The following is a 27,105-nucleotide window of genomic DNA, read 5'->3' as shown; positions in this document are numbered from 1 at the left end:
AAAGACCCTTGATTAAAAAAATAAAGTCTTATTTATAATACCAGCCTTTAAAACTTAAAATGCAATAAACAAAAACTTTATATTAACATCACAATGAATAATTCCTGCACTAATAGTTTAATGTTATTTATTTTTTTATTTTAAATTTAAATCAATTATTGTATATTTGCATAATATAGAGTAGATAAATAATTTAAAAACTTGCAGTACTTATGTATACTTTTAATTTCATTTTTATTAAACTTAAAATGAAAACAATGTAGGTACTATATTAAGGTACAATTAAATTTTTACATTTTCAGATGTATGATACAAATATGAATATTTTAAGTGTAGAGTGTAGACATGGTGGCGCCTCCCCCAACTTGAAGTTCTCACTACCACATGATCATCTCCCAAGCCGGTACTTCCTTGTTCAATGTTTGGGCACGCCGGCAATCAACACAACTGTGAAAGATAAATTGGATTTAAACTGATTCTTTGTTGCTTTAAAATTTAATAAGTACATTTAATATGTTTACTTTTATTATTAAAGGGCTTGTCATGGTGTATGTAATTTTAGATGTTTTTTTAAACAATGTCGGTATAGTTTGTTAAATAATAAATACTTTATTTGTTAATCATTTTTCAAGTATTTTAACATTTTAGTTGTTTATCTTGCAAATCTTAATATTGTTTTAAAAAAAAAAAAGTTAAATGTGTAGGTGTGTAATTCCTTACAAAACTGTTAATATAAGTATCTTCTAACCAAACATAGATAGGTTTGCTTATAAATTAATATAAATACTTACTTTTGACCAGCTGCTCTAGTTTTTGTGAACTCCCAAATCATTTGCACTTAAACTTTCAGCAGAGAATTCTATCAACTTCGTCTCATCATAACTTTTACCTCGTTAGAAGTTATTCATGAACCTATCTTTGTCTTTGTAACTTCGGGGTCAGGGAGCTTCGCGCACTCTGCACAATGTTCTGCTGTAAGTTAAATAAAAATTACTTCAATTAAGTAACAATAATCAAAGACGAAATCATGCAAAAACCAAAACTTTATTCGTAAAAATATATCTCTGTAGTCTGTTATCATAAATCGTCCTTACTCGTACTTTATCTTACTATTTCAATATTGCTTTTTCGCACTTTCTCATTTATCCAGAGATGAGATTCACATATTTAAGTTTATGTTTATCTGAAATTTTAGATAATATTATGAATTATGAGGACAGTGACATGACATTTTGATTTTTGACGTTTAATGTTCGATACAAATCATTACGACTTGGCCTAAAAGCCTCGTAGCCAAGCCATTAATCTTAAAAAAATAGACAAAACTTCGGAATTCATTCGCTCTTTGGACCAACTTTGGACATTGTAGGCAATCGTATAGTAATCATGTTGAAAAGGCTCCCGGTACCAAAATAAAGTAAGATTATTTTGTGAACTCAACAAAACAAGGTTGTTATTATAAAAATGGCGGTGATTGAAAATTAAACGTCAAAAATCCAAATGTCATAATCACTGTCCTCGTATTATTATCTGAAATTTGATAAATCAAATTGAAAAATTGCGAAAGATAAGTAATATGCATTAAAGAATGCATGAAAGAGGCATGAAAGAGCAATTGAAATAGCAAGGTAAGATAATATACGAGTAATAAATATATCTAAAACATTGGACGATTTATGACAACACAGATATATTTTTACGAATAAAGTATTGGTTTTTGCATGATTTCGTCTGTTTTGATTATTGTTAATTGAAGTAATTTTTATTTAACTTGCAGCAGAACATTGTGCAGAGTGCGCGAAGCTCCCTGACCCTGAAGTTACAAAGACAAAGGTACATAAATAACTCCTAACGAGTTAAAAGTTATGCTGAGACGAAGTTGATAGAATTCTCTGAAAGTATAAGTGCAAATGATTTGGGAGTTCACAAAAACTAGAGCAGCTGGTCAAAAGTAAATATTTATATTAATTTATAAGCAAACCTATCTATGTTTGGTTAGAAGCTACTTATATTAAAAGTTTTCTAAGGCATTGTACCTACACATTTAAGTTTTTTTTAATACAATATTAAGAATTGCAAGATAAACAACTAAAACATTGAAATACTTGAAAAATTATTAACAAATAAGGTACCTATTTAACAAACCATACCGACATTGTTTAAAAAACTTCTTTTTAGACGTTTACATACACCATGACAAGCCCTTTAATAATAAAAGTAAACATATTAAATGTACTTATTAAATTTTAAAGCAACAAAGAATCAGTTTAAGTCCAATTTATCTTTCACAGTTGTGTTGATTGCCGGCTTGCCCAAACATTGAACAAAGAAGTACCGGCTTGGGAGATGATCATGTGGTAGTGAGAACTTCAAGTTGGGGGAGGCGCCACCATGTCTACACTTAAAATATTCATATTTGTATCATACATCTGAAAATGTAAAAATTTAATTGTACCTTAATATAGTACCTACATTGTTTTCATTTTAAGTTTAATAAAAATGAAATTAAAAGTATACATAAGTACTGCAAGTTTTTAAATTATTTATCTACTCTTTATTATGCAAATACAATAATTGATTTAAATTTAAAATAAAAATATAAATACCATTAATCTATTAGTGTAGGAATTATTCATTGTGATGTAAATATAAAGTTTTTGTTTATTGCATTTTAAGTTTTAAAGGTTGGTACTTACTATAAATAAAACTTAATTTTTTTAATCAAGAGTGTTTTTAATATGCTATTTACTTACAAATTTGGATTTGAGTTATATATATCTACCTAATTGTTTTTAATAAATATTTAAGCTAAATAGAATTGAATCTAATTTCGAATGCTTCCATGTTTTATCATTTTTTTTTATATAAATGATATCAAGAGAAGTAAAGGAGCAAATGATTTGTCAATAAATAAATAAAAAGGACTAAATAAAGATTTTGGATTTATAAATGTTTTTTATTGCACTTAAACATTTAAAGTATGATATTGCTTCCAATTGAAAAAAATATATTCATGTTGCGCTGGCACTATGGCTTCTTGAATACTATCAATGCTTCCATGTGGTTACTCTGGGTAATCTTATTCCTAGTGCTCGGAATTGATTGTAGAATCTGGAAATAAATAATGGTTTTATTTCTCAAAATTAAATGAGATCCTTAACAACAGATTACATAAGTATAATATGGGTAGTGCATTTGAGTGTAGATTTACTTTTATAGTCTTATATTCTATATAGGTAAATAATAACATGATAAAAATATATTGAATCATGAAGAAATAATAAACAATCTTTTATAGATTTACATTAAGTATTAGATAAAATTTATGTTTAGGGAATAAGTAGAGTTGCATTTTATTATACAGAGAAATAACAAGTGGAGAATGTGTACTTATACAGACGTATTTTTAAATAGATTTGCATAAGGTATGGTACTTACATTACTTTTATCTTACACAGATAAATCTGTAGGTTATATTGTATTTTCAAATTGTTCATATGATGCGCCCATATCTCATAGGGACTCGTGATGATTACGCACTTGTTTACTATTTAGGTACACGATTCTGCTTAAATCAAAAGGTTTGAAGCCTTTTCTTCTTCTTCTTCTTCTCTTAATTAATGGCTCCACCCAATAAAAACCTTTTCTTCGAACAAGCCGATGTAAATTGTAAAGTTCTATTATTATCTGATAACTGTCAAATTGTCAAATAGATCGCAGTTCGCACCGGTCCCAATAATTGAGTGAACTATTACAAGTGACGTCATCAAAATTGCTAGAAAAACAAAATCAGTTTAACGCTGCAACAAGCTTGCGTTAAGGGTGTCACGGTACGAAAAGACATAGTAATGTTATAATAAGCTTGCTATAAGAGATGCCGGTTACCCCCCAGATGTTCTACATCAGTAATTCATGATATTTCAAAAAAATAAATCCTGTGGCGTAAGCACGTCTTTCATATTAATTACAGAGGAATAAATACTCAAATTATGGCCAGATATCAGAATAAACTATATTAGCAACGTGTAAAGTTTATACTGCAAAAATAGTTTAAATTCTAGAAGTATTACAATCTACCTTCATAAATACCAGACAATTTTAAACAACTACCTATAAGTATATTGCAGACAGGGTTGATAATAATTAAAAAACAATCCTGTGACTTTATAAATCAAAAAATATAATAATAGCTGTGTTTTACCTGAAAATAAAACACATATTAAATACTTACCTATATTTGAAGCTTACTTATTGAGAAGGTACCTAGCTTTTTCCGCCTATTTTCCCTCTCTTTCTCGTTGTATATATGCTATCTCTCTCGCACACGGCACACCTCCCACCAGGTGGCGCGGCCGGCGCACGATAATGTGCAGGCGCTTGATCTTCTTCATTGAGTCGAAATCCTCAACAGGTGGACGTTAAGTGTAAGCTTCAAATATAGGTAAGTATTTAATATGTGTTTTATTTTCAGGTAAAACACAGCTATTAAACACTTGACCGTAATTTGAAGCTTACTTATTGAGACCTGTTTGTTACCCACCTGGTGTACAATATATGGACGCCAATGTGAATTTGAATAGGTACATAAGTAATTACTTATTTCTTTATTTGAAAGAGTAAGGTGTGCAGATAGTATACCAATAAATCACACAAATTTTTATATTATTTATATTAACAATCCCAGATGAAAAGTTAATCAAATAAGAACCAAAAAGTTAATCATAATGATTAAAAGTATTAGAACTTATGAGATTGGTTCAAGCGTACCTTAGTTAACCTTTTGGGCTTGAAAAGTTAAAGTTACTACAATTTTCACTATCTTTAGCGTAAATCTGCGAAAGCGCCAGTAACGACTTTCAATTACGCATTTAGATGTTACTTACAAAATGAAGCAACAGCTGATCCCGACGAGGCAAAAATACCTCAAACTCAAACCTTTATTTATTCAATTAGAACTCTGTAGAAGCACAATTGAATCATCTTAACATAGAATTACCACCTGTCTCAACTCACACAGTTTTAACCCAACCTGCTACAAGCGGACAAGAAGAGAACTTGGTCCTTACTTTTGGGGTCAGAAATAAATTTAAAAGGTCACCCCTTGAATAAGGCAATAAAATATCAAAACAGGTAAACGGTTTTAATTATAATACAGATTTTTAACATCCAACCAAACCGTGCGGTATCTATTAATGTTTAGAGCCAACGCCACCAATCATAATCTAAACATGGCTAGTACTTTCAGTACAATGCATGAATTATTTATTTAAAACTGATAGGTCATAAACTCTGTACTGGAAACAAATATACTGAACTTAAGAGACTAAAATGATAAGGAGCTTATCTGTGTCCCAAAACTGCAATTACTACAGCCAAGTACGTTACTTTTAATCAATTCGGTTTTAAGATATAATTATGATTTACATCAGAACTTATATACCGAAAGCCTCGGGACTACATAACGTGACTTATCTTCTTATTCTTATACTTATATAAAAATGAATCGCAAAATGTGTTGGTAAGCGCATAACTCGAGAACGGCTGAACCGATTTCGATAATTCTTTTTATATTCCTTGAAGTACGAGGATGGTTTTTATGTAGAGAAAACGTAAGTACCACGAGCGAAGCCGGGGCGGACCGCTAGTTTATAATAATAGTGTTTGTGCACAACACTAGGCAGTCAACAGCTATATGAACGTCAGATAGGAAAAGAGCCAAATTTATCCAGTCAGTAACAAAGGATTTTAACTATAGTTACTTTATTCTAATTCAACCAACTGCTACTAGCTACTCCGTATGTCTTTTGGATAGACGGAGGCAAATAGGATTTTTATTCCAACTATATCATTTGATATTTTGAAAATGTACTCCACATTTTCATACCGTCAGAGTCATTTTGCAGATTATAGTGGTGCAGCACTGAACACTGTCTATTAGGTGGCTGATGCTGCTGACCGGGCCTTCAGTTCCGCTTTCCAAAATACCTTCACCCTTCTAGGTGTTACTACTACTGAAATAGCGGTACTCTATCGCGTCGTTCAGGTCTCTAACTGACATAATGGCAAGAGAGATTATAAGCTTAACTATGCATTATTATGTTAAGGAATATGGTGGGTTTTGAATACTATCGTCGTCTGAAAGTATCTCCTTTCGATTAACTGCATTAAGGATGCAGATCTGATCCCATCTTTGTTCCGTAGGAATGCTACGACAGTCTAAACGTTACACTGAACAAAGAAAATTGCCCTGAATATAGTCGGTTGTTCCAACATCCGTAATATGGCTAGCCTAAGGTTAGTTATCCCTTGATTGTGACTGCTACCAATGGAGGCATTGCTCTTGTGTTGTCCACAGTTGTGCGAGTGCAAAAATGAAGAACTGAGCTCGTGGGGAGCTATGTCGAATGAATCTGTGTTAAGATTATGACAGTATAGGACAGTTAGCTGTGGATGCGAAGACAGGACATTACTTTATTCATCCGTAAACACGCGAGGCAGCCACGGACAGCGATATAGCAAGAACTAAACTAGCAAAGTTTAGTTCGCTTACCAGACTTTGTCATGTTTTAAATGCAGTATATCCTCTGAATAGCATTGCATTTATGACTATTGATAAACTTAATTCACCCGTAAACACGAGAAGCAGGCACGGATAGCGATATAGCAAGAACTAAACCAGCAAAGTTTAGTTCGATTACCAGACTTATATTTTAAAAGCCGTATAGCCTGTACATTTCATTTATTGCCCCCCCCCCCCCCCCTCAAAGCAAAGAAATGAGAAGTCATTTGGCAGAGCTTTCTCGTTAAGGGTAGGGGTTCCAAGTAATATCTAATAATAAGAGGCTTTTGTTTGGAAAGATTGACTTTCCGTTATTTATCCTCTATCCTATGTAACTCAACAGTCAGTATTCTCAGCATTCGTTGAGTACTTAAACGTTTTACGTTAATAGTTGTATATAACTTTATTATACAATATAATAATCCTGGTGGGATGACAAAAAACTTGTCTAACAAACGATTATCCTAATCCCTCAGCGATTTATTGTTTGAGCCCCGAAGAAAAATCTCATGGGTGCAATAATGAGGTCAAATGGGTTGAAAAACGAGTCAAATAAATTGCCTACAAGACCGGGCAACTAAAATAGGCCTATGAGAGGTCAACTATACGTAATCAATCGTCATTTGTTACATTCAATCGCTTTGCGATTAAAAAATCTCTTCCGATGTTTGTATATGAAAATTGGTCGGCTAGTGCCATTTAATTACGATACCAAACATACCGTTGACACAAGGCTTGGTGACAATCCTCGAAACCACCGCCACAAATCATCTGCGAGATGATATTTGATCCGACTCGCCTTCCTTTGTTGTGATTAGGCTTTGCATTGGTAAATACAATTTGTTCAATTCCAATTTCCATAATTGGTAAACCAATGGTGGTTTCCTGATTCCTGAAGCGTAAACTTTTAGGATACGAAGTATCAATTTCATGCGCCCATTATTTGACGTATCTAACCTTTATTGTATTTTATTAGGTCATTTACTATACTGCCCACTGTGAAGTAGATTTCAAAACCTTTTTCTACCTACCTTAGAAGAGTGAAGATCCGATACGGTCATATCCAAAACTTCTTTCGTGGGTCCTCGTTGACAAAAGCAAATATCTATGATCATTTTAATGATCAATCCTTTGTATATTTGCACCAATCGCCATTAAAGCCCCGCGAGGGCTGATATATATTTGCACCATTTCCCCGTGGGGACGGTTGTTATCAAAGCCCCGCGAAGGCTGATATATATTTGCACCATGTCTCCGTGAGGTACTGTTGTAATCAAAGCCCCGCGAGGGCTGATATATATTTGCACCATTTCTCCATGAGGGACGGTTGTAATCAAAGCCCCGCGAGGGCTGATATATATTCGCACCATCTTTTCCGTGAGGGACGATTGTAATCAAAGCCCCGCGAGGGCCGATATATATTTGCACCATTTCCCTGCGAGCGACAGCTGCGCGAGGGATGTTTGTAACTAGAAATAAGTAGGGCCTGCCAAAAAATGCTTAAGAGACACCCTGCGAGGGTGAATTTGACCTGGCTAACCCCTGCGAGGAGTAGTGGCCACATTTATGTATTCTGCTTCGAGCAAGAATACACCTTAGTGCTAATATAAAAATAGCAGTAAATAATCATTTAAATAATATAGCAATTAACAAGGTCCTTTAACTTATTTTCCAATGTTAGCGACATTTAATAAATTCATAATTCAAATCAATTCACTAAATTTTAAAATGAACTTCGATTCATATTTATTTTTGTTCATGCAATCGATGTAACATTTAGTTGCTTTATATCCGTTAACATTCCTTACGAACGCAACCATACCGTCGTAGGACGTTATAATATTTAATTGCACAAAATAATCTCCACTCACCCGCAATTTTTTACTTTTTGTCAAGGTGTACAAGTTTATAATATTATTCTAAAACGTTAGAAGTGAATTGTAAATCCTTTGAAATAAGTGTATCTAAATCTAATTAATTATATTAAGATATCTCGATAATTATTATACGATAACCCTTTCAGCACAAGTTCAGTAAACCAAAGAATTTAATTGTAAAATTTTTGGTACTTACTCGTTTTAACAAAAAAGTTGCATCATTTGAACATAGGAAACGTAATTTTCAATCAAATTAGCCGTGTGTAATATGTCTATTTTCACATAAAAACGGATCAGAATAATACTCATAAAAGGACACGTATAGACTACGGATAGTTTTGAATGTGTGGAACATTCATGGTACGTATCTACTATACATGAGCGAATTCCATCATTATTCAGTTGAGCGGTAACTCCCGTACGATTTATAAAATAATATCACAACGTGTTCTGACATGTCGTGACTTCTTGGAGCTGACTCATCTCGTTCGATAATTTTTAGTAATAAACTATGATAGGAATTCCGAACCGTTCCTAGCGATAACGACAATGTAATAAAGTCGTAGCAATGGATTGTATGCCTGTAAAGCTTTGAGTTGGCTCATATCCATACTAAGTATTAATTGTAATTTTTCCACGAAAAATTCACTTGTACCCTTGTAATAAAAACACATTATTAAAAATGAAATAAAATATTAAAAATATCTATATACAAGAGAGGGTATTTGATATATCATATCAAATAATCACAAAAGTAATATTAACGATTCGAGTAAAGCCGAACGGTAACACCGTTAAAATAGCTTTACTCACAGTATTAAAAATTCAAATATTAATTAGTACATATTGCATAATGAAATATTTCAAAAGAAAAGTTACTATTTCAAGTAAAATGTAACGGTTGTATCGTTAATTTTAAATATCTTTATTCATGCTATTAAGTATTTAAGCATATTGAAAAATAAACTATTGCTGAAGGATTCATTAAAAACCTCAGCATTTTAAATAAAGTCCAACGATTATACCGTTGACTTTAAAGATTTTTACTCATTTTTAAGTAAAATATTATTAGAATAGATGTAAAAATAACTCACTGTACCGATCCGACGGGATACACTTTTTAACACTTTTAGCACTTGCTTTAAGCAATACTTAATACTTAATAGCACCAAGGTTGTAGTCTTGTAGACAACCTTCTCGCGGCGGAAGCTAGACGCCAATGAAGAAGATCAAGCGCCTGCACATTATCGTGCGCCGGCCGCGCCACCTGGTGGGAGGTGTGCCGTGTGCGAGAGAGATAGCATATATACAACGAGAAAGAGAGGGAAAATAGGCGGAAAAAGCTAGGTACCTTCTCAATAAGTAAGCTTCAAATTACGGTCAAGTGTTTAATTGATAAATAATAAATTAATTATTGACATCATATTGGACATACATTTGCAATAATAATATTATTAGAGTAATTTCGTTATGTATCGAAATAACAGTAATTAGTGTTGTGTGACATACCTACCTAATATTGTTTAATGTAATTTTAAATATAAATAATTTCTCGTTCAACTACGAGTGGAAGGAATAAGAATCTTATAACTTGTATATAGGTAATATCTTTGTAATTACATTCCGCAAATAATGATGATAATATGAATTTTAATATACCTTAACGGTTTTGTAGTTAGCAAGTTAACCCTTAACACTAGCAAAGAAAGACATTGAATTGAACGTAAACGATAAACATTCACTTGTCCATATAGGGTAACGGCACCAGTGGTCAGCCAGGCACCAGTGATCAGCCTATTGCGTTGTTTATTGGCCATAAATATCGCTGTAATCAAAATAACCAAATCACGCGCACTTAAATAGAAGCTCTGTTTCGTTATTGGTTCATGCATCACGCGATAGGAGCAGCAGGGGGTCAGGGGAGAGAAGTAAACACGTTCGTACAGGTGCTGTCCGCCGACAAGAGCAAAAGTGTCATGTCTGCAATATTTTTTGTTTCACGTGGTGCTCTTTTGAAAGGTGAGAAATAACATATTTTGGTATGAAATGTGATTGTGTTTTATAGATAATAACTTTATAGATTACTTAGAGCATTTAATTTTATGAAATTTGATAAAAAAATATTGTGTTTTTACTTAAAAATATGAGGGGCTGACCATTGGATACTGATTTTTTATGAAAGATCCAATGGACAGCCCCTGGGGCTGATTACTGGGATTATTCCTAATTGTTAGAAAACCCAGTGGTCAGCCGCATTTCAAAATATTTTTTTCAAGCGGCTGACCACTGGGTCTCTATCTGTGGTCTCAATGATCCAGTATTCAGCCACGATGTTATTGAAATAATATTTTAAGTATAAATGCGAATGTTTGTGTTTAAATATATAAGTAATACTTCATGTTAGTTAAATTTTACCTGAAATAATGGTATTATGTGTATTCATATCCAAAAGTTATTATTGTTCCCTTTTTTTCTAGCTAAAAATGCCGCCAAGACAACAGTATCCTCCAGAGAAATCCTCCGAAAGAGATCCTCCTGTGGTTGATTATAATTATATATATTGTGGATTATAGATACATCAATAATATTATAAACTAATATCGCTGGTTTTTTTTAAAAGAATTATTGCTGTTTTATGATAAATAATAAGAAATTCCTAGAAAATAAGAAGACACAAAGAGATTGTAATAGTATGTTTAAAATGATATTTGTATTATGTACGATATATTTTTTTTTGTGCTAAGTCAATCGTTGCTATAAAAATGTGATTAATATAGTTGATTTTGATATAACATTGTTTATTTTGATCTCATAATTAGTCATACTTACTAAAGGCTGAACACTGGGTTCAACAAGGCTGTTTATTGGTTTTTAGAGGCTGTTCACTGGGACACTGGGCCATTTTTTGTTTAAAATTAATTATATATTTTACTAAGAGAATTATTGTTTTTGATAAACGCTGATTCGAAACTACAATAAACAATAAATCCATACATGTTGTACGTTTTTTTATTCGACGATTGTTGTAGAAATGGCAATTGTCAAAACTTCAAAAAGCTGTTATGAGGCTGACCACTGGTGCCGTTACCCTATTATAATGAAAAACCATTTGCGAATTATAATGAATTGATTTCTTGACTACCCACGTTAGTACTAAGTACTAGTCAAGTACTAGTACGTACTAGTCAACAGATCTTACCCTTGATGAGTATTGGTATTAAATACGTATCAACTGCGTATTGCGTTTTGCGTATTAACTATTGTCCTAGTGAATCATTTTCACTATCGTCGAATCAATTTAAAATTCGATCAAGTGCGTTCCGTTTCGGAACGCCACAGATAATAAAATATAGATAATAAAAGTGGCAACGCCACAATGTCATGGTGGTATACATTGAGGATACAAGCACTATAAAGAGATAAGAGAAGCCCGAAAACCATATTCCTGTATGTTCAGTTAATACAAGAAAAGTTATAGGTGGTCAGTGGCGATATTTTACGGCATGATATAGAATTTTAACAATTTCTATATCATATAATATCAAAATAATTTGGAAAATCCAAAAGTGCACGCCTCATAATTTTTTTTTAATAAATATTTATTAATTATTATTTTTGTTTATTTAATAACAATTAAACCACATCGAATCAGACCCTGAAAAATGAAAGGGTTCTATTCCTGAGCATACTCAAGCGTAAGAGAAAAAAAAAGACTCGATTAGTAAAGTATTTCGGTCGCTATCGTATTAACAAGAAAAAGGATCCGCACATACAGACACACGGACGTCCAAGACAGAACTTTTTTAAACTGTTTTTTAACTAGTTTAAATAACAAAAATGACATCAAAAATATCATGAACGTTAAAAATAGTGTTTTTTCTTAATATGTGTGTGTATGTATTATCTTACAAGTGCAATGTATGATACATAAAGACATTTTAAATTTGAAAAATCAGATGTTTTGCGCGAAGTGACAGTAGTACCCACCTCAACGCTTCGCTTATGAGGCGTGCAATAATGTAGATAAATGCTAATGCTTCCTTCTAGGGAAGCGCGCTCCATCATAGGCCACATCTCAGCTTACCATTAGGCGAGATCGTGGTCAAGCGCTTCCCTATCACACAATAAAAAATAAAAAAAATAAATAAATAAAATACAATGAGCCGCAAAGATTTTATGAAAAAATTAAGCACAGATTTGAAGGTGCCTTGGATGCAAATACGACTTGTGGCACGCACTTTGAAGAGACTCTACGTGACAATAGCCCAATTTTTTCAAAATATGTGGTACCAGAGTATCCATAAAATGTTTACGAAAATGCAGGACCAAAGAAGTATCGATATTGCGGATTTTTTTCCCATAAAAAAGGCAAATTACCAAAGCACAGTGGCTAAAACGCTCATAAATTGTCAAGACTGGTTATAAATACTTTTTTTTTATGCGACTATTATAGACTATAGTATTATTGTCTTGATTATTGTAGTTAGATAATTTTTTTGAAAAAAGATTAAAAACGAGTTATTTTTTAAAAACTTACCCAATTATAAGAAGAAAATATAAGTTTAACATTTTTGTTGGCTTTTTTTAGATGATTCAATTATCGTTCTGTATTTATATAAACAAAGAGTATAATATCATTAAATGCACTTAATGTGTTAACTGTATTTTTAATATCTATTGCAAAAAATAGTTAATTTCCATAGAAATATATTAGTATCCCAAGTTAACTGATAAATACCTTTTTTTAAAAATATAAAGATTTGTTGTTGCAGATTTATTGAAAAAAACGATTTAAAAATAATAAGGTGTGTGTTGTTTCCGTGCAGTATTCAATTAATAGACCAATAGCAACATGGCATTAATGCCAAACTGTCTCATGTCGTCACTTGAACCAATGACACTAAAAGAGTTGTTCCTTTATGCTCATGAAACTGTATATAATATTATGTAGTATTTAATAAACTATAATATTATGCTTTTAAAAATATACGTGTTTGTGAAAAAGTAAATTCTAGCCTATGTTCAAATAAAAATAGTAGGTAGCGTTTATTTCCCTCTGAGTAAGTAGTGTGTATTGTGTATCAAAAGTAACATTCAATTATGTATTGTGTTAATTTTATTTATTACGGATTCAACATCAAACAACTCTACGGTAAGTATCAAGGTGCGTATTAACTATAGAGCTATTATTTATTACCTTACCTAATACCTATAGGTATGTTATAGCTAATTGCTGCTGGGCGCTGGCTGCGATTTCGTCCATGTATCTACTGAAAGGTTTCATGACATAATATGAGCACAGGGGAATAAAATAAAAATACCAGTATGTACATCCAAAAATATTTATTTCAATTATTACAAATTATCCTTAATCTAATTTTGAAAATCTAACACTGAATTAGATTCCTTACAATAATATTATTCAAATTAATAACAAAATAACGTATTTTACGGCTAAATTAATATTGAACTAATTATGTAGTTAAAACACGAAAGCGCATTACCTTGTTATACCAGCTGCATTAACCAAAAATTTTATATGATACAATATTTTCAACTGATATCGAAATGTACGAAAATAGTAATAATGTAATTGAACTGAGAACATAATATTTTAATATTCAGACAAAGCTGTATTGTTTCGATATACGTAGTTTTTATTGTAAACTGCACATAATATTTTCATAGAAAAATACTGTAAAACAACAGATGATGAAATTTTCAAATAATTTGGAAAATCCAAAAGTGCACGCCTCATAATTTTTTTTTAATAAATATTTATTAATTATTATTTTTGTTTATTTAATAACAATTAAACCACATCGAATCAGACCCTGAAAACCGGCCAAGTGCGAGTCGGGCTCGCGCACAAAGGGTTCCGTAGCAGCAAATATAATAAATTACAGTTAAATCAACCTATCTCAAAAACTATAAGAGATACTTTGATCAAACCAAAAATCGTTGAAAGAGTTAATTAGCATGCATCACCTCTATTTTTTTTAGAATTTTATACCCCGTAGTTATAAAAATAGAGGGGGGGGGACATACTTTTTACGACTTTGAGAGCTGATATCTCAAAAACCGTTCACTTTAAGAAAAATGTTTTTTAGAAAACTTTATATCATTTTAAAAGACCTTTCCATTGATACCCCACACGGGTATGTACATCGAAAAAAAAAATTTCATCCCTCAGTTACATGTATGGGGGGCCCCACCCCCAATTCTTTTTTTTACTATTTAGTGTCATATTTTTGTAGCGGTTCATACAACACATATTCCCATCAAATTTCATCACTGTAGTACTTATAGTTTCCGAGTAAATCGGCTGTGACAGACGGACAGACGGACAGACGGACAGACGGACATGACGAAACTATAAGGGTTCCGTTTTTGCCATTTTGGCTACGGAACCCTAAAAATGAAAGGGTTCTATTCCTGAGCATACTCAAGCGTAAGAGAAAAAAAAAGACTCGATTAGTAAAGTATTTCGGTCGCTATCGTGTTAACAAGAAAAAGGATCCGCACATACAGACACACGGACGTCCAAGACAGAACTTTTTTAAACTGTTTTTTAACTAGTTTAAATAACAAAAATGACATCAAAAATAATATCATGAACGTTAAAAATAGTGTTTTTTCTTAATATGTGTGTGTATGTATTATCTTACAAGTGCAATGTATGATACATAAAGACATTTTAAGTTTGAAAAATCAGATGTTTTTCGCGAAGTGACAGTAGTACCCACCTCAACGCTTCGCTTATGAGGCGTGCAAAAGAAAAAAAAATACAAATTTGCCGCGCAATTGACATTAATTGACAGTTCTAAAAGTTTGTACCTATAGGTAATATTAATAGAAATAATTATCTATTATATAGTTTATAAGTGTATATAAACCATATGAAACCAACTACAGTTTTGCTACCTTGCATACGTAAATTTAGTCGACATTTCATGGACATGCACAACTTCCACCTTGGAATTCTGGAATGAAGTAATGGATTATAAAGACGCAGCTGGTAATAACCCTTTTGCAGATTTATCACAGCTGGCAATATCATTATTATCACTACCACATTCCAACGCGGAAATAGAACGTGTTTTTAGCCAAATGAATGTCGTCAAAACTAAGCTTCGCAACCGTTTGTCGGTAAAAACTTTAAATGCCATTTTATACATAAGATTCGACCTAAAGAGGGCAGGAAAATGCTGCTACTCTTACACAGTTCCGGATAATGTACTGCGCTCTATAGGCACCAAGGAAATATATAGTCTTGGCAATGAGGCTTCCACGTCTACGTCAACATTATCGGCTGCGGATGAAGACCAAGATATTAATATTTTATTTGATAATAACACACTCGAATAAGAGATGTTATTATTTATGATGTCATTATTTACATATTATGTGTAAATAAATGTGTTGGATAAATAAAATTTTAAGTAAAATGTCGTTTTATTTGACATTAAAAATTTTTAGCAAAATATTTAGCTTAATTATAAATCCTTTAGCAAAATTTTGGCAAAATTTTAACAGCCATTTAGCAAATTTTATGTTAGTCTTGCTGGCAACACTGGTCTCGGGCACAGAACAGTAAAAACCTCGGAGCAATTAAAACAAATAGAAGTGCTATAGTGTCATAATTATTAATATGAAAACCACTGTCGCCAAACCCACACATTTAAACCGATAGCTAAACACAAGTTTGATGCTAATTTTTGTTTTTAATCAGTGTTGCCAACGTAGGCGATTTTTCGCCAGCATGGCCTAAACTCATTGAACTGATTTAGACAATTAGATGATAAAAAATCTATCAAATTGTGACCCAAAGAACAGTTGTAATCAGATGGAATCAATACATCGCTGTGAGAAGTCCTATTCCAATTTATGAAACCGAGATTGAAGTCACCTACTACTATAACATTATCAGCAGTACACAATACTCTATCTAAGCTATTTAAGAATATATTCAAAGTTCCGATATTAACGGGCGGGGGAAGGTACACAATACAAATAGCTAACTTAATTGTCTTACCATTTAACAATACCTCAGTCATGACCCACAGATCCTCGCACTCCGATTCCCAATTTTGAATGCGATACGATGGAGTGTCGCGTGATATTGCAAAAAGTATTGTTATCGAGGGTACTTATAAAATTACTTAAAATTAATTAAGTTTAGGTAAGTTGATATTCAACTAATAATCCATCGTACTATTATCTCGAATAGCCTCCTGGATAAGCAGGTAATTATTAAATAATTAAATAAACAATTATATACCAATAAAATAACCATTGTGACCTATTTATTTACAATTATGTATATGTAATGAAGTAACATTTAATAAACTACTTATATGCTTTTAAAATTCCGTAAAATTATCATACTTATATAAACTTCGGAGATCATAATTATATCTCTGGACTACTGGGTTTTTCTACTGCATTTAATTCTACTGATTCTTTGTCAATAGTATCAGATTTCGGGGCATCACACCCTCTTCGATCTGCCGATATAATTTCCTTCATTTTTTTCTCTAACTCCTGATAAAACTCTTCTGGGTCATCGTCATCTTTTCTTTTAGGTACCACTTCAATATTTAGCTCTGGTAAAGATTCACTCGAGTCAGTACTGCTGCGTCGCTCTCGCGATTCTGATGAGGGAGATAACCCTGAAAGTAAATGAACAATGATTTAGTTATTATACCTTTTCTTTATTTTTCCGATCGCATTGGAATCACTACATAGTATAAAACAAAGTCGCTTTCTCTGTCCCTATGTCCCTTTGTACGCTTAAATCTTTGAAACTACGCAACGGATTTTGATGCGGTTTTTTTAATAGATAGAGTGATTCAAGAGGAAGGTGTATATGTATAATAATTAAATTAAATAGTGGAGAAGTACTGTTATTTTTGAGGTTTCTAATGTGATGCCGTAAATAATTACATTTTTTCCTCTTACCTACATTGCAAACGCAGGCTAAACCCTACGAGTTTTATCAAAATAATGTACTAAGTATTGAAAAGGTCTACAGAAAAGTCCGTGATGGTATATATTATGTCTATCTCTTATGGATAACCCACAATAACTTTCTTTTGTCATTTACTTTAAAAATTGCGGGACGTAGCGTTTGCGGCGGTACCGGCCGGCCGCCATTGCACCCGTGCGAAGCCGGGGCGGGTAGCTAGTTTATATATAAAGAATAGTTTATGAGCAAACATAAACTACAAGTATCTTTTGCACATGATATCCCTCATAGAAGTGGACTTCATCACAGGGCCGTAGCTAGTCGAATTTGAGGTAGGGCAGCGGTTCATCATCATTATCTCCAGCACAATTAGCCATAAGAGGTTAAAAAATACTAATAGCAGTACAGGCTTCTATTTTGATAAAATAAATATTGTCTTAACTTACTTGGTTCCTCCTCAAAATATTCTTCATTACTTAAGCGCGACATATTTAATTAATAGAGTTTTGTTTGATTTAACAATTAAATGAGATTATCGTGTTTAAAAAAATACTCTTGAAGAGGGTAGACGTGAATTAAAAGAATTCTAATTACGATGATCTGGGATCAGGAGTTGCCATTTGAAAAAAAAAAAGAAGAAGAAGAATTACGATGATAGTCATGCCTAAACTGTGAACACGAAATGAAATGAGATAACTAAATAAACATTTAATTAAGTGTACAAATTGTATTTATCCATATAAAAATTCGCCAGTGTGATTCGTTTTTGGTTCAAGCAGTCACAAAATTCATCGATTTACCTATACTTTATATAATTATCTGTGTTCAGAGTATTCGGCCTGATTACCGGCTGTATGCCTATTTACCTAATATGTAGTATAAAAAATTGTCCCTGGAGTAGCATAAATGGCGAAAAATCGCCTACGTTGGCAACACTGATTAAAAACAAAAATTAGCATCAAACTTGTGTTTAGCTATCGGTTTAAATGTGTGGGTTTGGCGACAGTGGTTTTCATATTAATAATTATGACACTATAGCACTTCTATTTGTTTTAATTGCTCCGAGGTTTTTACTGTTCTGTGCCCGAGACCAGTGTTGCCAGCAAGACTAACATAAAATTTGCTAAATGGCTGTTAAAATTTTGCCAAAATTTTGCTAAAGGATTTATAATTAAGCTAAATATTTTGCTAAAAATTTTTAATGTCAAATAAAACGACATTTTACTTAAAATTTTATATATCCAACACATTTATTTACACATAATATGTAAATAATGACATCATAAATAATAACATCTCTTATTCGAGTGTGTTATTATCCAATAAAATATTAATATCTTGGTCTTCATCCGCAGCCGATAATGTTGACGTAGACGTGGAAGCCTCATTGCCAAGACTATATATTTCCTTGGTGCCTATAGAGCGCAGTACATTATCCGGAACTGTGTAAGAGTAGCAGCATTTTCCTGCCCTCTTTAGGTCGAATCTTATGTATAAAATGGCATCTTATGTATAAAGGCATGGCTAAAATGATAAGGAGCTTATCTGTGTCCCAAAACTGCAATTACTACAGCCAAGTACGTTACTTTTAATCAATTCGGTTTTAAGATATAATTATTATTTACATCAGAACTTATATACCGAAAGCCTCGGGCTGACTTATTTATAATAATTGTGTTTGTGCATAACACTAGGCAGTCAACAGCTATATGAACGTCAGATAGGAAAAGAGCCAAATTTATCCAGTCAGTAACAAAGGATTTTAACTATAGGTACTTTATTCTAATTCAACCAACTACTACTAGCTACTCCGTATGTCTTTTGGGTAGACGGAGGCAAATAGGATTTTTATTCCAACTATATCATTTGATATTTTGAAAATGTACGTTCGTGTACGGTAGGTACATTTTCATACCGTCAGAGTCATTTTGCAGATTATAGTGGTGCAGCACTGAACACTGTCTATTAGGTGGCTGGTGCTGCCGACCGGGCCTTCAGTTCCGCTTTCCAGAATACCTTCACCCTTCTAGGTGCTACTACTACTGAAATAGCGGTACTCTATCGCGTCGTTCAGGTCTCTAACTGACAGGATTTCTCATATTATCGTAACAACCTCGCTCGTTCTAACGAGAACAAATTATCGCCAAGGAATTCTGCTGCAGGATAATGGCAAGAGAGATTATAAGCTTAACTATGCATTATTATGTTCAGGAATATGGTGGATTTTGAATACTATCGTCGTCTGAAAGTATCTCCTTTCGATAAACTTCATTAAGGATGCAGATCTGATCCCATCTTTGTTCCGTAGGAATGCTACGACAGTCTAAACGTTACACTGTACAAAGAAAATTGCCCTAAATATAGTCGGTTGTTCCAACATCCGTAATATGGCTAGCCTGCCTTGCTAGCCCTTGATTGTAACTGCTACCAATGGAGGCATTGCTCTTGTGTTGTCCACAGTTGTGCGAGTGCAAAAATGAAGAACTGAGCTCGTGGGGAGCTATGTCGAATGAATCTGTGTTAAGATTATGACAGTATAGGACAGTTAGCTGTGGATGCGAAGACAGGACATTACTTTATTCATCCGTAAACACGCGAGGCAGCCACGGACAGCGATATAGCAAGAACTAAACTAGCAAAGTTTAGTTCGCTTACCAGACTTTGTCATGTTTTAAATGCAGTATATCCTCTGTATAGCATTGCATTTATGACTATTGATAAACTTAATTCACCCGTAAACACGAGAAGCAGGCACGGATAGCGATATAGCAAGAACTAAACCAGCAAAGTTTAGTTCGCTTACCAGACTTATATTTTAAAAGCCGTATAGTCTGTACATTTCATTTATTGCCCCCCCCCCCCCCTAAAAGCAAAGAAATGAGAAGTCATTTGGCAGAGCTTTCTCGTAAAGGGTAGGGGTTCCAAGTTTAAAGCAGATACGAATCTAACGCATTCTCATTTCAGTCACCTGTCGCACCCACTGCACTCACACCTTACGCTGGCTGCAGCGAGGCTCTCCGCGAAGCCTTCTTACGGAGAAACATCCCATCGGAAGCTGTCGAACTAATGTTGGCATCGCTTTCCAGTAACACTAAGAAGCAATATAACGTAACTTATAAACTATGGTGGCAATTTTGTCTAGATAGAAATATTTCCAATTTTGAAAGTACAGTAGCGACAGTTATATCGTTTTTAACAAATGAGTTTAACAAAGGGGCTTCATATGGTACTTTAAACTCGCACAGGTCTGCCTTGTCTTTAATCTTAGGAAATAATATCGGGTCGGATGAATGCATAAAACGACTCCTAAAGGGAGCATTCAAATTGAAACCCAGTAATCCTAAATACAATAATTATTCTTGGGACCCACAATTAGTTTTGAACCATATCTCAAGCTGGTTTCCTAATATAAACATTAATTTGGAGCAGTTGACTAAAAAAATAGTAATTTTACTTGCGCTGTGTACAGCACAGCGGGTCCTAACTTTATCCCTTATCAATCTTAATAATATTTATTTCTCAGACAGTGGAGCTAAGATTTTCATAACAGACTTGATAAAAACTTCGGCTCCGGGTAGAGATCAACCCCTTCTTATACTTCCATACTTTAAAGAAAATATAAGTATTTGTCCCGCTACTGCACTTTCTGATTATATCAATGTCACAAAACATTTGAGGAATGAGGAGGACAATAGATTAATACTAACTTTTAAAAAACCTAATAAACCCGCCACAACTCAAACAATCAGTCTTTGGATCAAAAACGTGTTATCGGAAAGTGGTGTCAACATTTCAATATTTAGTTCACATAGCACAAGACACGCTTCAACATCTACTGCTTGTGCTAGTGGTGTATGCGTTGATAATATACGTAAAACTGCTGGCTGGACTAAACATTCCGAAACCTTTGCAAGGTTCTATAAACTTAATGTAGTTAATGAAAACGAATTTGCAGAATCAATTTTGCAAGAATAATGTTTGATTATATTTTTGTTAATATACAAAATAAAACTAATAATATCTATATATGTTTTATTCTAAACTTGCACCCAAAATGATTCTTACAAAACTTTTATCTCTTAACATCTACATAGTGAATAATATCTGAAGAATGAAGCGATGAAATATAATATATGATCAAACGAACTTCAGAGTGAAGTTCGATCATTATTATATGAATCGCTTCATTCGAAGATATTAACACCCACCACACCCTAACCCAAAGTTTTGTAAGATTACAGACTCTAAAAATAACGAATATCGTACAAAGCGAGCAAATACTTGTCAGGTCGTAATACCCACAATTAATAAAAAATAAAATCTAAAGGCGTGCGTAGTTGCTAGCATTGAAAAAGGGAACTACATAGTAAATAATATCTTCGAATGAAACGATTCATATAATAATGATCAAACTTCACTCTGAAGTTCGTTTGATCATATATTAGTACATTTCGCATTCAAATCATTCAAAATTATTGTAAAATACACGATGAAATTCGAAAATTTAGTTAAAAACATACTTTGTATAGAACGAATTGTAAAAACGCGTTCACTCGAACTAAGTAAGTATCTAATATGATATCAATAAACTAATCTGAATTATTACTGTCTCTACAATTCCTATTTTCATTAAGTATTCCAATTATCTTAATATTAGATACCCAATCTCGATTAAACGCGTTTCTATCTGTGCTTTTCCGTAAATCGTTGTTTCATTTTCGAATGTCACCTTTAAAGTAACAAAACACGGCTGACCTACCGTGTTTCGAACAAAATGCATGAAAACTTTCATTAGTAGATAGTTAAGTCTTGTATTTTAAAAGCATGCAATAATTTGTATTTCATTCAAAAACATAATTCGTTTATCGAAACGTTTTTTGCTTAAAACGGTTTCACAATGCATTTTTCTAATTATTATTTTCATTTCAATAATTAGTTACCTAGCCAAATTATTACAAACAATATTTTCGCTCCAACTCCAAGGTATCGTATTACGAGTAGGTACGAGTTAATTGTGTCTTTATGAAGTATAGTAATAAAAAAAACAAAATAAATCTCGTGTAGAGCCATTTAAATCTCGATAATTATTTCTATTAATATTACCTATAGGTACAAACTTTTAAAACTGTCAATTAATGTCAATTGCGCGGCAAATTTGTATTTTTTTTTTCTTTTTGAAAATTTCATCATCTGTTGTTTTACAGTATTTTTCTATGAAAATATGTGCAGTTTACAATAAAAACTACGTATATCGAAACAATACAGCTTTGTCTGAATATTAAAATATTATGTTCTCAGTTCAATTACATTATTACTATTTTCGTACATTTCGATATCAGTTGAAAATATTGTATCATATAAAATTTTTGGTTAATGCAGCTGGTATAACAAGGTAATGCGCTTTCGTGTTTTAACTACATAATTAGTTCAATATTAATTTAGCCGTAAAATACGTTATTTTGTTATTAATTTGAATAATATTATTGTAAGGAATCTAATTCAGTGTTAGATTTTCAAAATTAGATTAAGGATAATTTGTAATAATTGAAATAAATATTTTTGGATGTACATACTGGTATTTTTATTTTATTCCCCTGTGCTCATATTATGTCATGAAACCTTTCAGTAGATACATGGACGAAATCGCAGCCAGCGCCCAGCAGCAATTAGCTATAACATACCTATAGGTATTAGGTAAGGTAATAAATAATAGCTCTATAGTTAATACGCACCTTGATACTTACCGTAGAGTTGTTTGATGTTGAATCCGTAATAAATAAAATTAACACAATACATAATTGAATGTTACTTTTGATACACAATACACACTACTTACTCAGAGGGAAATAAACGCTACCTACTATTTTTATTTGAACATAGGCTAGAATTTACTTTTTCACAAACACGTATATTTTTAAAAGCATAATATTATAGTTTATTAAATACTACATAATATTATATACAGTTTCATGAGCATAAAGGAACAACTCTTTTAGTGTCATTGGTTCAAGTGACGACATGAGACAGTTTGGCATTAATGCCGTGTTGCTATTGGTCTATTAATTGAATACTGCACGGAAACAACACACACTATTCCTTATTATTTTTAAATCGTTTTTTTCAATAAATCTGCAACAACAAATCTTTATATTTTTAAAAAAAGGTATTTATCAGTTAACTTGGGATACTAATATATTTCTATGGAAATTAACTATTTTTTGCAATAGATATTAAAAATACAGTTAACACATTAAGTGCATTTAATGATATTATACTCTTTGTTTATATAAATACAGAACGATAATTGAATCATCTAAAAAAAGCCAACAAAAAATGTTAAACTTATATTTTCTTCTTATAATTGGGTAAGTTTTTAAAAAATAACTCGTTTTTAATCTTTTTTCAAAAAAATTATCTAACTACAATAATCAAGACAATAATACTATAGTCTATAATAGTCGCATAAAAAAAAAGTATTTATAACCAGTCTTGACAATTTATGAGCGTTTTAGCCACTGTGCTTTGGTAATTTGCCTTTTTTATGGGAAAAAAATCCGCAATATCGATACTTCTTTGGTCCTGCATTTTCGTAAACATTTTATGGATACTCTGGTACCACATATTTTGAAAAAATTGGGCTATTGTCACGTAGAGTCTCTTCAAAGTGCGTGCCACAAGTCGTATTTGCATCCAAGGCACCTTCAAATCTGTGCTTAATTTTTTCATAAAATCTTTGCGGCTCATTGTATTTTATTTATTTATTTTTTTTATTTTTTATTGTGTGATAGGGAAGCGCTTGACCACGATCTCGCCTAATGGTAAGCTGAGATGTGGCCTATGATGGAGCGCGCTTCCCTAGAAGGAAGCATTAGCATTTATCTACATTATTTTGATATTATATGATATAGAAATTGTTAAAATTCTATATCATGCCGTAAAATATCGCCACTGACCACCTATAACTTTTCCTGTATTAACTGAACATACAGGAATATGGTTTTCGGGCTTCTCTTATCTCTTTTTTTTTTTTTTTTTTATTGTGTGATAGGGAAGCGCTTGACCACGATCTCGCCTGATGGTAAGCTGAGATGTGGCCTATGATGGAGCGCGCTTCCCTAGAAGGTACCCGTTCACTCTTCGCTTGAAGACCCCCATATTGTACTCGTCGGGGAACACATACTCAGGAAGCATGTTCCAGTCCCTCGCGGTTCGGATGAAGAATGTCGATCCGAACCGCTTTGTCCGGGTACATGGAACATCCACCATATGGCGATGCCTAGAGTCTGTGCGCCTCGACGATCGATGGAAAAACGGGGATGGCGGAATTAAATCGTGCAATTCCGCAGCGCACTCACCAAAGTGTATCCGATAAAATACCGATAAACTTGCCACTCTGCGACGGTGGGCGAGGCTCTGGAGTTTTTTGCCTACTAGCTCATCGTCGTTTATTAGCTTCTTGGCACGCCTCTCTATCGCCTCAAGCGCCTCCAGCTGGTACTTGGCGGAACCGTCCCAGAGGTGAGAGCAGTACTCCATGCACGATCGGACTTGTGCTTGATAAAGGTTGAGCAGCTGTCCCGGGCTGAAATACTGTCTCACCTTCGCCAGAATTCCAAGCTTTTTTGAGGCTACTTGGGCTTTGGATTCTATATAAGAACCAAAGTTCAGAGTAGGCGTCAGGGTAATGCCAAGAAGCTCGAGGTGGTTGGTTATCGGCACGGATACACCCTGGAAAGTCGGAGTCAGGTGGAATGGACTCCGTTTAGCGGAGAATAGACACGCCTGGGTCTTAGTCGCATTGAAATTGACCAGATTGGCATCGCCCCAATCGGAGACCGCCTGTAAGGACAAGTTCATGCGATCGACCATCGACTCTCGTAGAGACTGGATTTGTGCCGTACTGGTTCGCGCGCTGGATACATATCTCTCCACAACAGTGCTATCGTCTGCGTACCCATAGATACCGGGTTTCAGCAGATCGTTGATGTGTAGCAAGAAGAGTGTTGCGGAGAGAACTGATCCCTGAGGGACCCCGGCATTAATAGCCATTTGGTCGGACGAGCAGCCGTCGACGACTACCCGAAGCGACCGGTCTCTCAGAAAATCTGAGATCCAGGCGCAGAGACCAGCAGGCAGACCGTAGGATGGAAGCTTGCCAATAAGACTATCATGCCAGACCCTATCGAAGGCCTTCGAGATATCAAGGGAGACAGCAAGTGCTTCACCATGATTCTCGATGGCCTCGCTCTAGATGTATATTTCATCGCTTCATTCTTCAGATATTATTTACTATGTAGATGTTAAGAGATAAAAGTTTTGTAAGAATCACTTTGGGTGCAAGTTTAGAATAAAACATATATAGATATTATTAGTTTTATTTTGTATATTAACAAAAATATAATCAAACATTATTCTTGCAAAATTGATTCTGCAAATTCGTTTTCATTAACTACATTAAGTTTATAGAACCTTGCAAAGGTTTCGGAATGTTTAGTCCAGCCAGCAGTTTTACGTATATTATCAACGCATACAACACTAGCACAAGCAGTAGATGTTGAAGCGTGTCTTGTGCTATGTGAACTAAATATTGAAATGTTGACACCACTTTCCGATAACACGTTTTTGATCCAACGACTGATTGTTTGAGTTGTGGCGGGTTTATTAGGTTTTTTAAAAGTTAGTATTAATCTATTGTCCTCCTCATTCCTCAAATGTTTTGTGACATTGATATAATCAGAAAGTGCAGTAGCGGGACAAATACTTATATTTTCTTTAAAGTATGGAAGTATAAGAAGGGGTTGATCTCTACCCGGAGCCGAAGTTTTTATCAAGTCTGTTATGAAAATCTTAGCTCCACTGTCTGAGAAATAAATATTATTAAGATTGATAAGGGATAAAGTTTGGACCCGCTGTGCTGTACACAGCGCAAGTAAAATTACTATTTTTTTAGTCAACTGCTCCAAATTAATGTTTATATTAGGAAACCAGCTTGAGATATGGTTCAAAACTAATTGTGGGTCCCAAGAATAATTATTGTATTTAGGATTACTGGGTTTCAATTTGAATGCTCCCTTTAGGAGTCGTTTTATGCATTCATCCGACCCGATATTATTTCCTAAGATTAAAGACAAGGCAGACCTGTGCGAGTTTAAAGTACCATATGAAGCCCCTTTGTTAAACTCATTTGTTAAAAACGATATAACTGTCGCTACTGTACTTTCAAAATTGGAAATATTTCTATCTAGACAAAATTGCCACCATAGTTTATAAGTTACGTTATATTGCTTCTTAGTGTTACTGGAAAGCGATGCCAACATTAGTTCGACAGCTTCCGATGGGATGTTTCTCCGTAAGAAGGCTTCGCGGAGAGCCTCGCTGCAGCCAGCGTAAGGTGTGAGTGCAGTGGGTGCGACAGGTGACTGAAATGAGAATGCGTTAGATTCGTATCTGCTTTAAACTTGGAACCCCTACCCTTTACGAGAAAGCTCCGCCAAATGACTTCTCATTTCTTTGCTTTTAGGGGGGGGGGGGCAATAAATGAAATGTACAGACTATACGGCTTTTAAAATATAAGTCTGGTAAGCGAACTAAACTTTGCTGGTTTAGTTCTTGCTATATCGCTATCCGTGCCTGCTTCTCGTGTTTACGGGTGAATTAAGTTTATCAATAGTCATAAATGCAATGCTATACAGAGGATATAC

General features: G+C 33.5%; 1 protein-coding gene and 2 long non-coding RNA genes across 3 annotated transcripts; 2 read left to right on the top strand and 1 right to left on the bottom strand.

Annotated features, from left to right (window-relative positions):
• The first annotated feature begins 1,119 nt into the window (after positions 1–1,119).
• On the top strand, positions 1,120–2,790 carry LOC149895242 (uncharacterized). The gene is made up of 3 exons (XR_016458516.1): positions 1,120–1,628; positions 1,778–1,951; positions 2,292–2,790. It is a non-coding gene; the product is annotated as an uncharacterized LOC149895242 (long non-coding RNA).
• Positions 2,791–10,190: 7,400 nt separating this feature from the next.
• Positions 10,191–11,061, top strand: LOC149895241 (uncharacterized). Its single transcript, XR_016458538.1, has 2 exons — positions 10,191–10,455; positions 10,914–11,061. It is a non-coding gene; the product is annotated as an uncharacterized LOC149895241 (long non-coding RNA).
• Positions 11,062–24,755: 13,694 nt separating this feature from the next.
• On the bottom strand, positions 24,756–25,453 carry LOC149895240 (uncharacterized). Its single transcript, XM_090119208.1, has 2 exons — positions 24,913–25,453; positions 24,756–24,817 (listed from the first exon to the last, which is right to left on the bottom strand). The coding sequence occupies exons 1-2, from the start codon at positions 25,451–25,453 to the stop codon at positions 24,756–24,758; spliced, it is 603 nt and encodes a 200-aa protein (XP_089975334.1).
• Positions 25,454–27,105: the final 1,652 nt, after the last annotated feature.

Source organism: Colias eurytheme, chromosome 32 (assembly GCF_061535395.1).
Source record: "Colias eurytheme isolate Ceu_HAF_F1 chromosome 32, ilColEury1 Martin Lab GWU primary, whole genome shotgun sequence".
Taxonomy (NCBI): Eukaryota; Metazoa; Arthropoda; class Insecta; order Lepidoptera; family Pieridae; genus Colias; species Colias eurytheme.
This window is presented reverse-complemented; position numbering and strand designations above follow the sequence as displayed.

Coding starts and splice junctions, on each gene's coding strand:
- LOC149895240 (XM_090119208.1), bottom strand. CDS start 25,453: ATGGCTATTAATGCCGGGGTCCCTCAGGGATCAGTTCTCTCCGCAACA. Junction 24,818..24,912: donor CTGCTCTCACCTCTGGGACG/GTTCCGCCAAGT, acceptor AAAAAACTCCAG/AGCCTCGCCCACCGTCGCAG.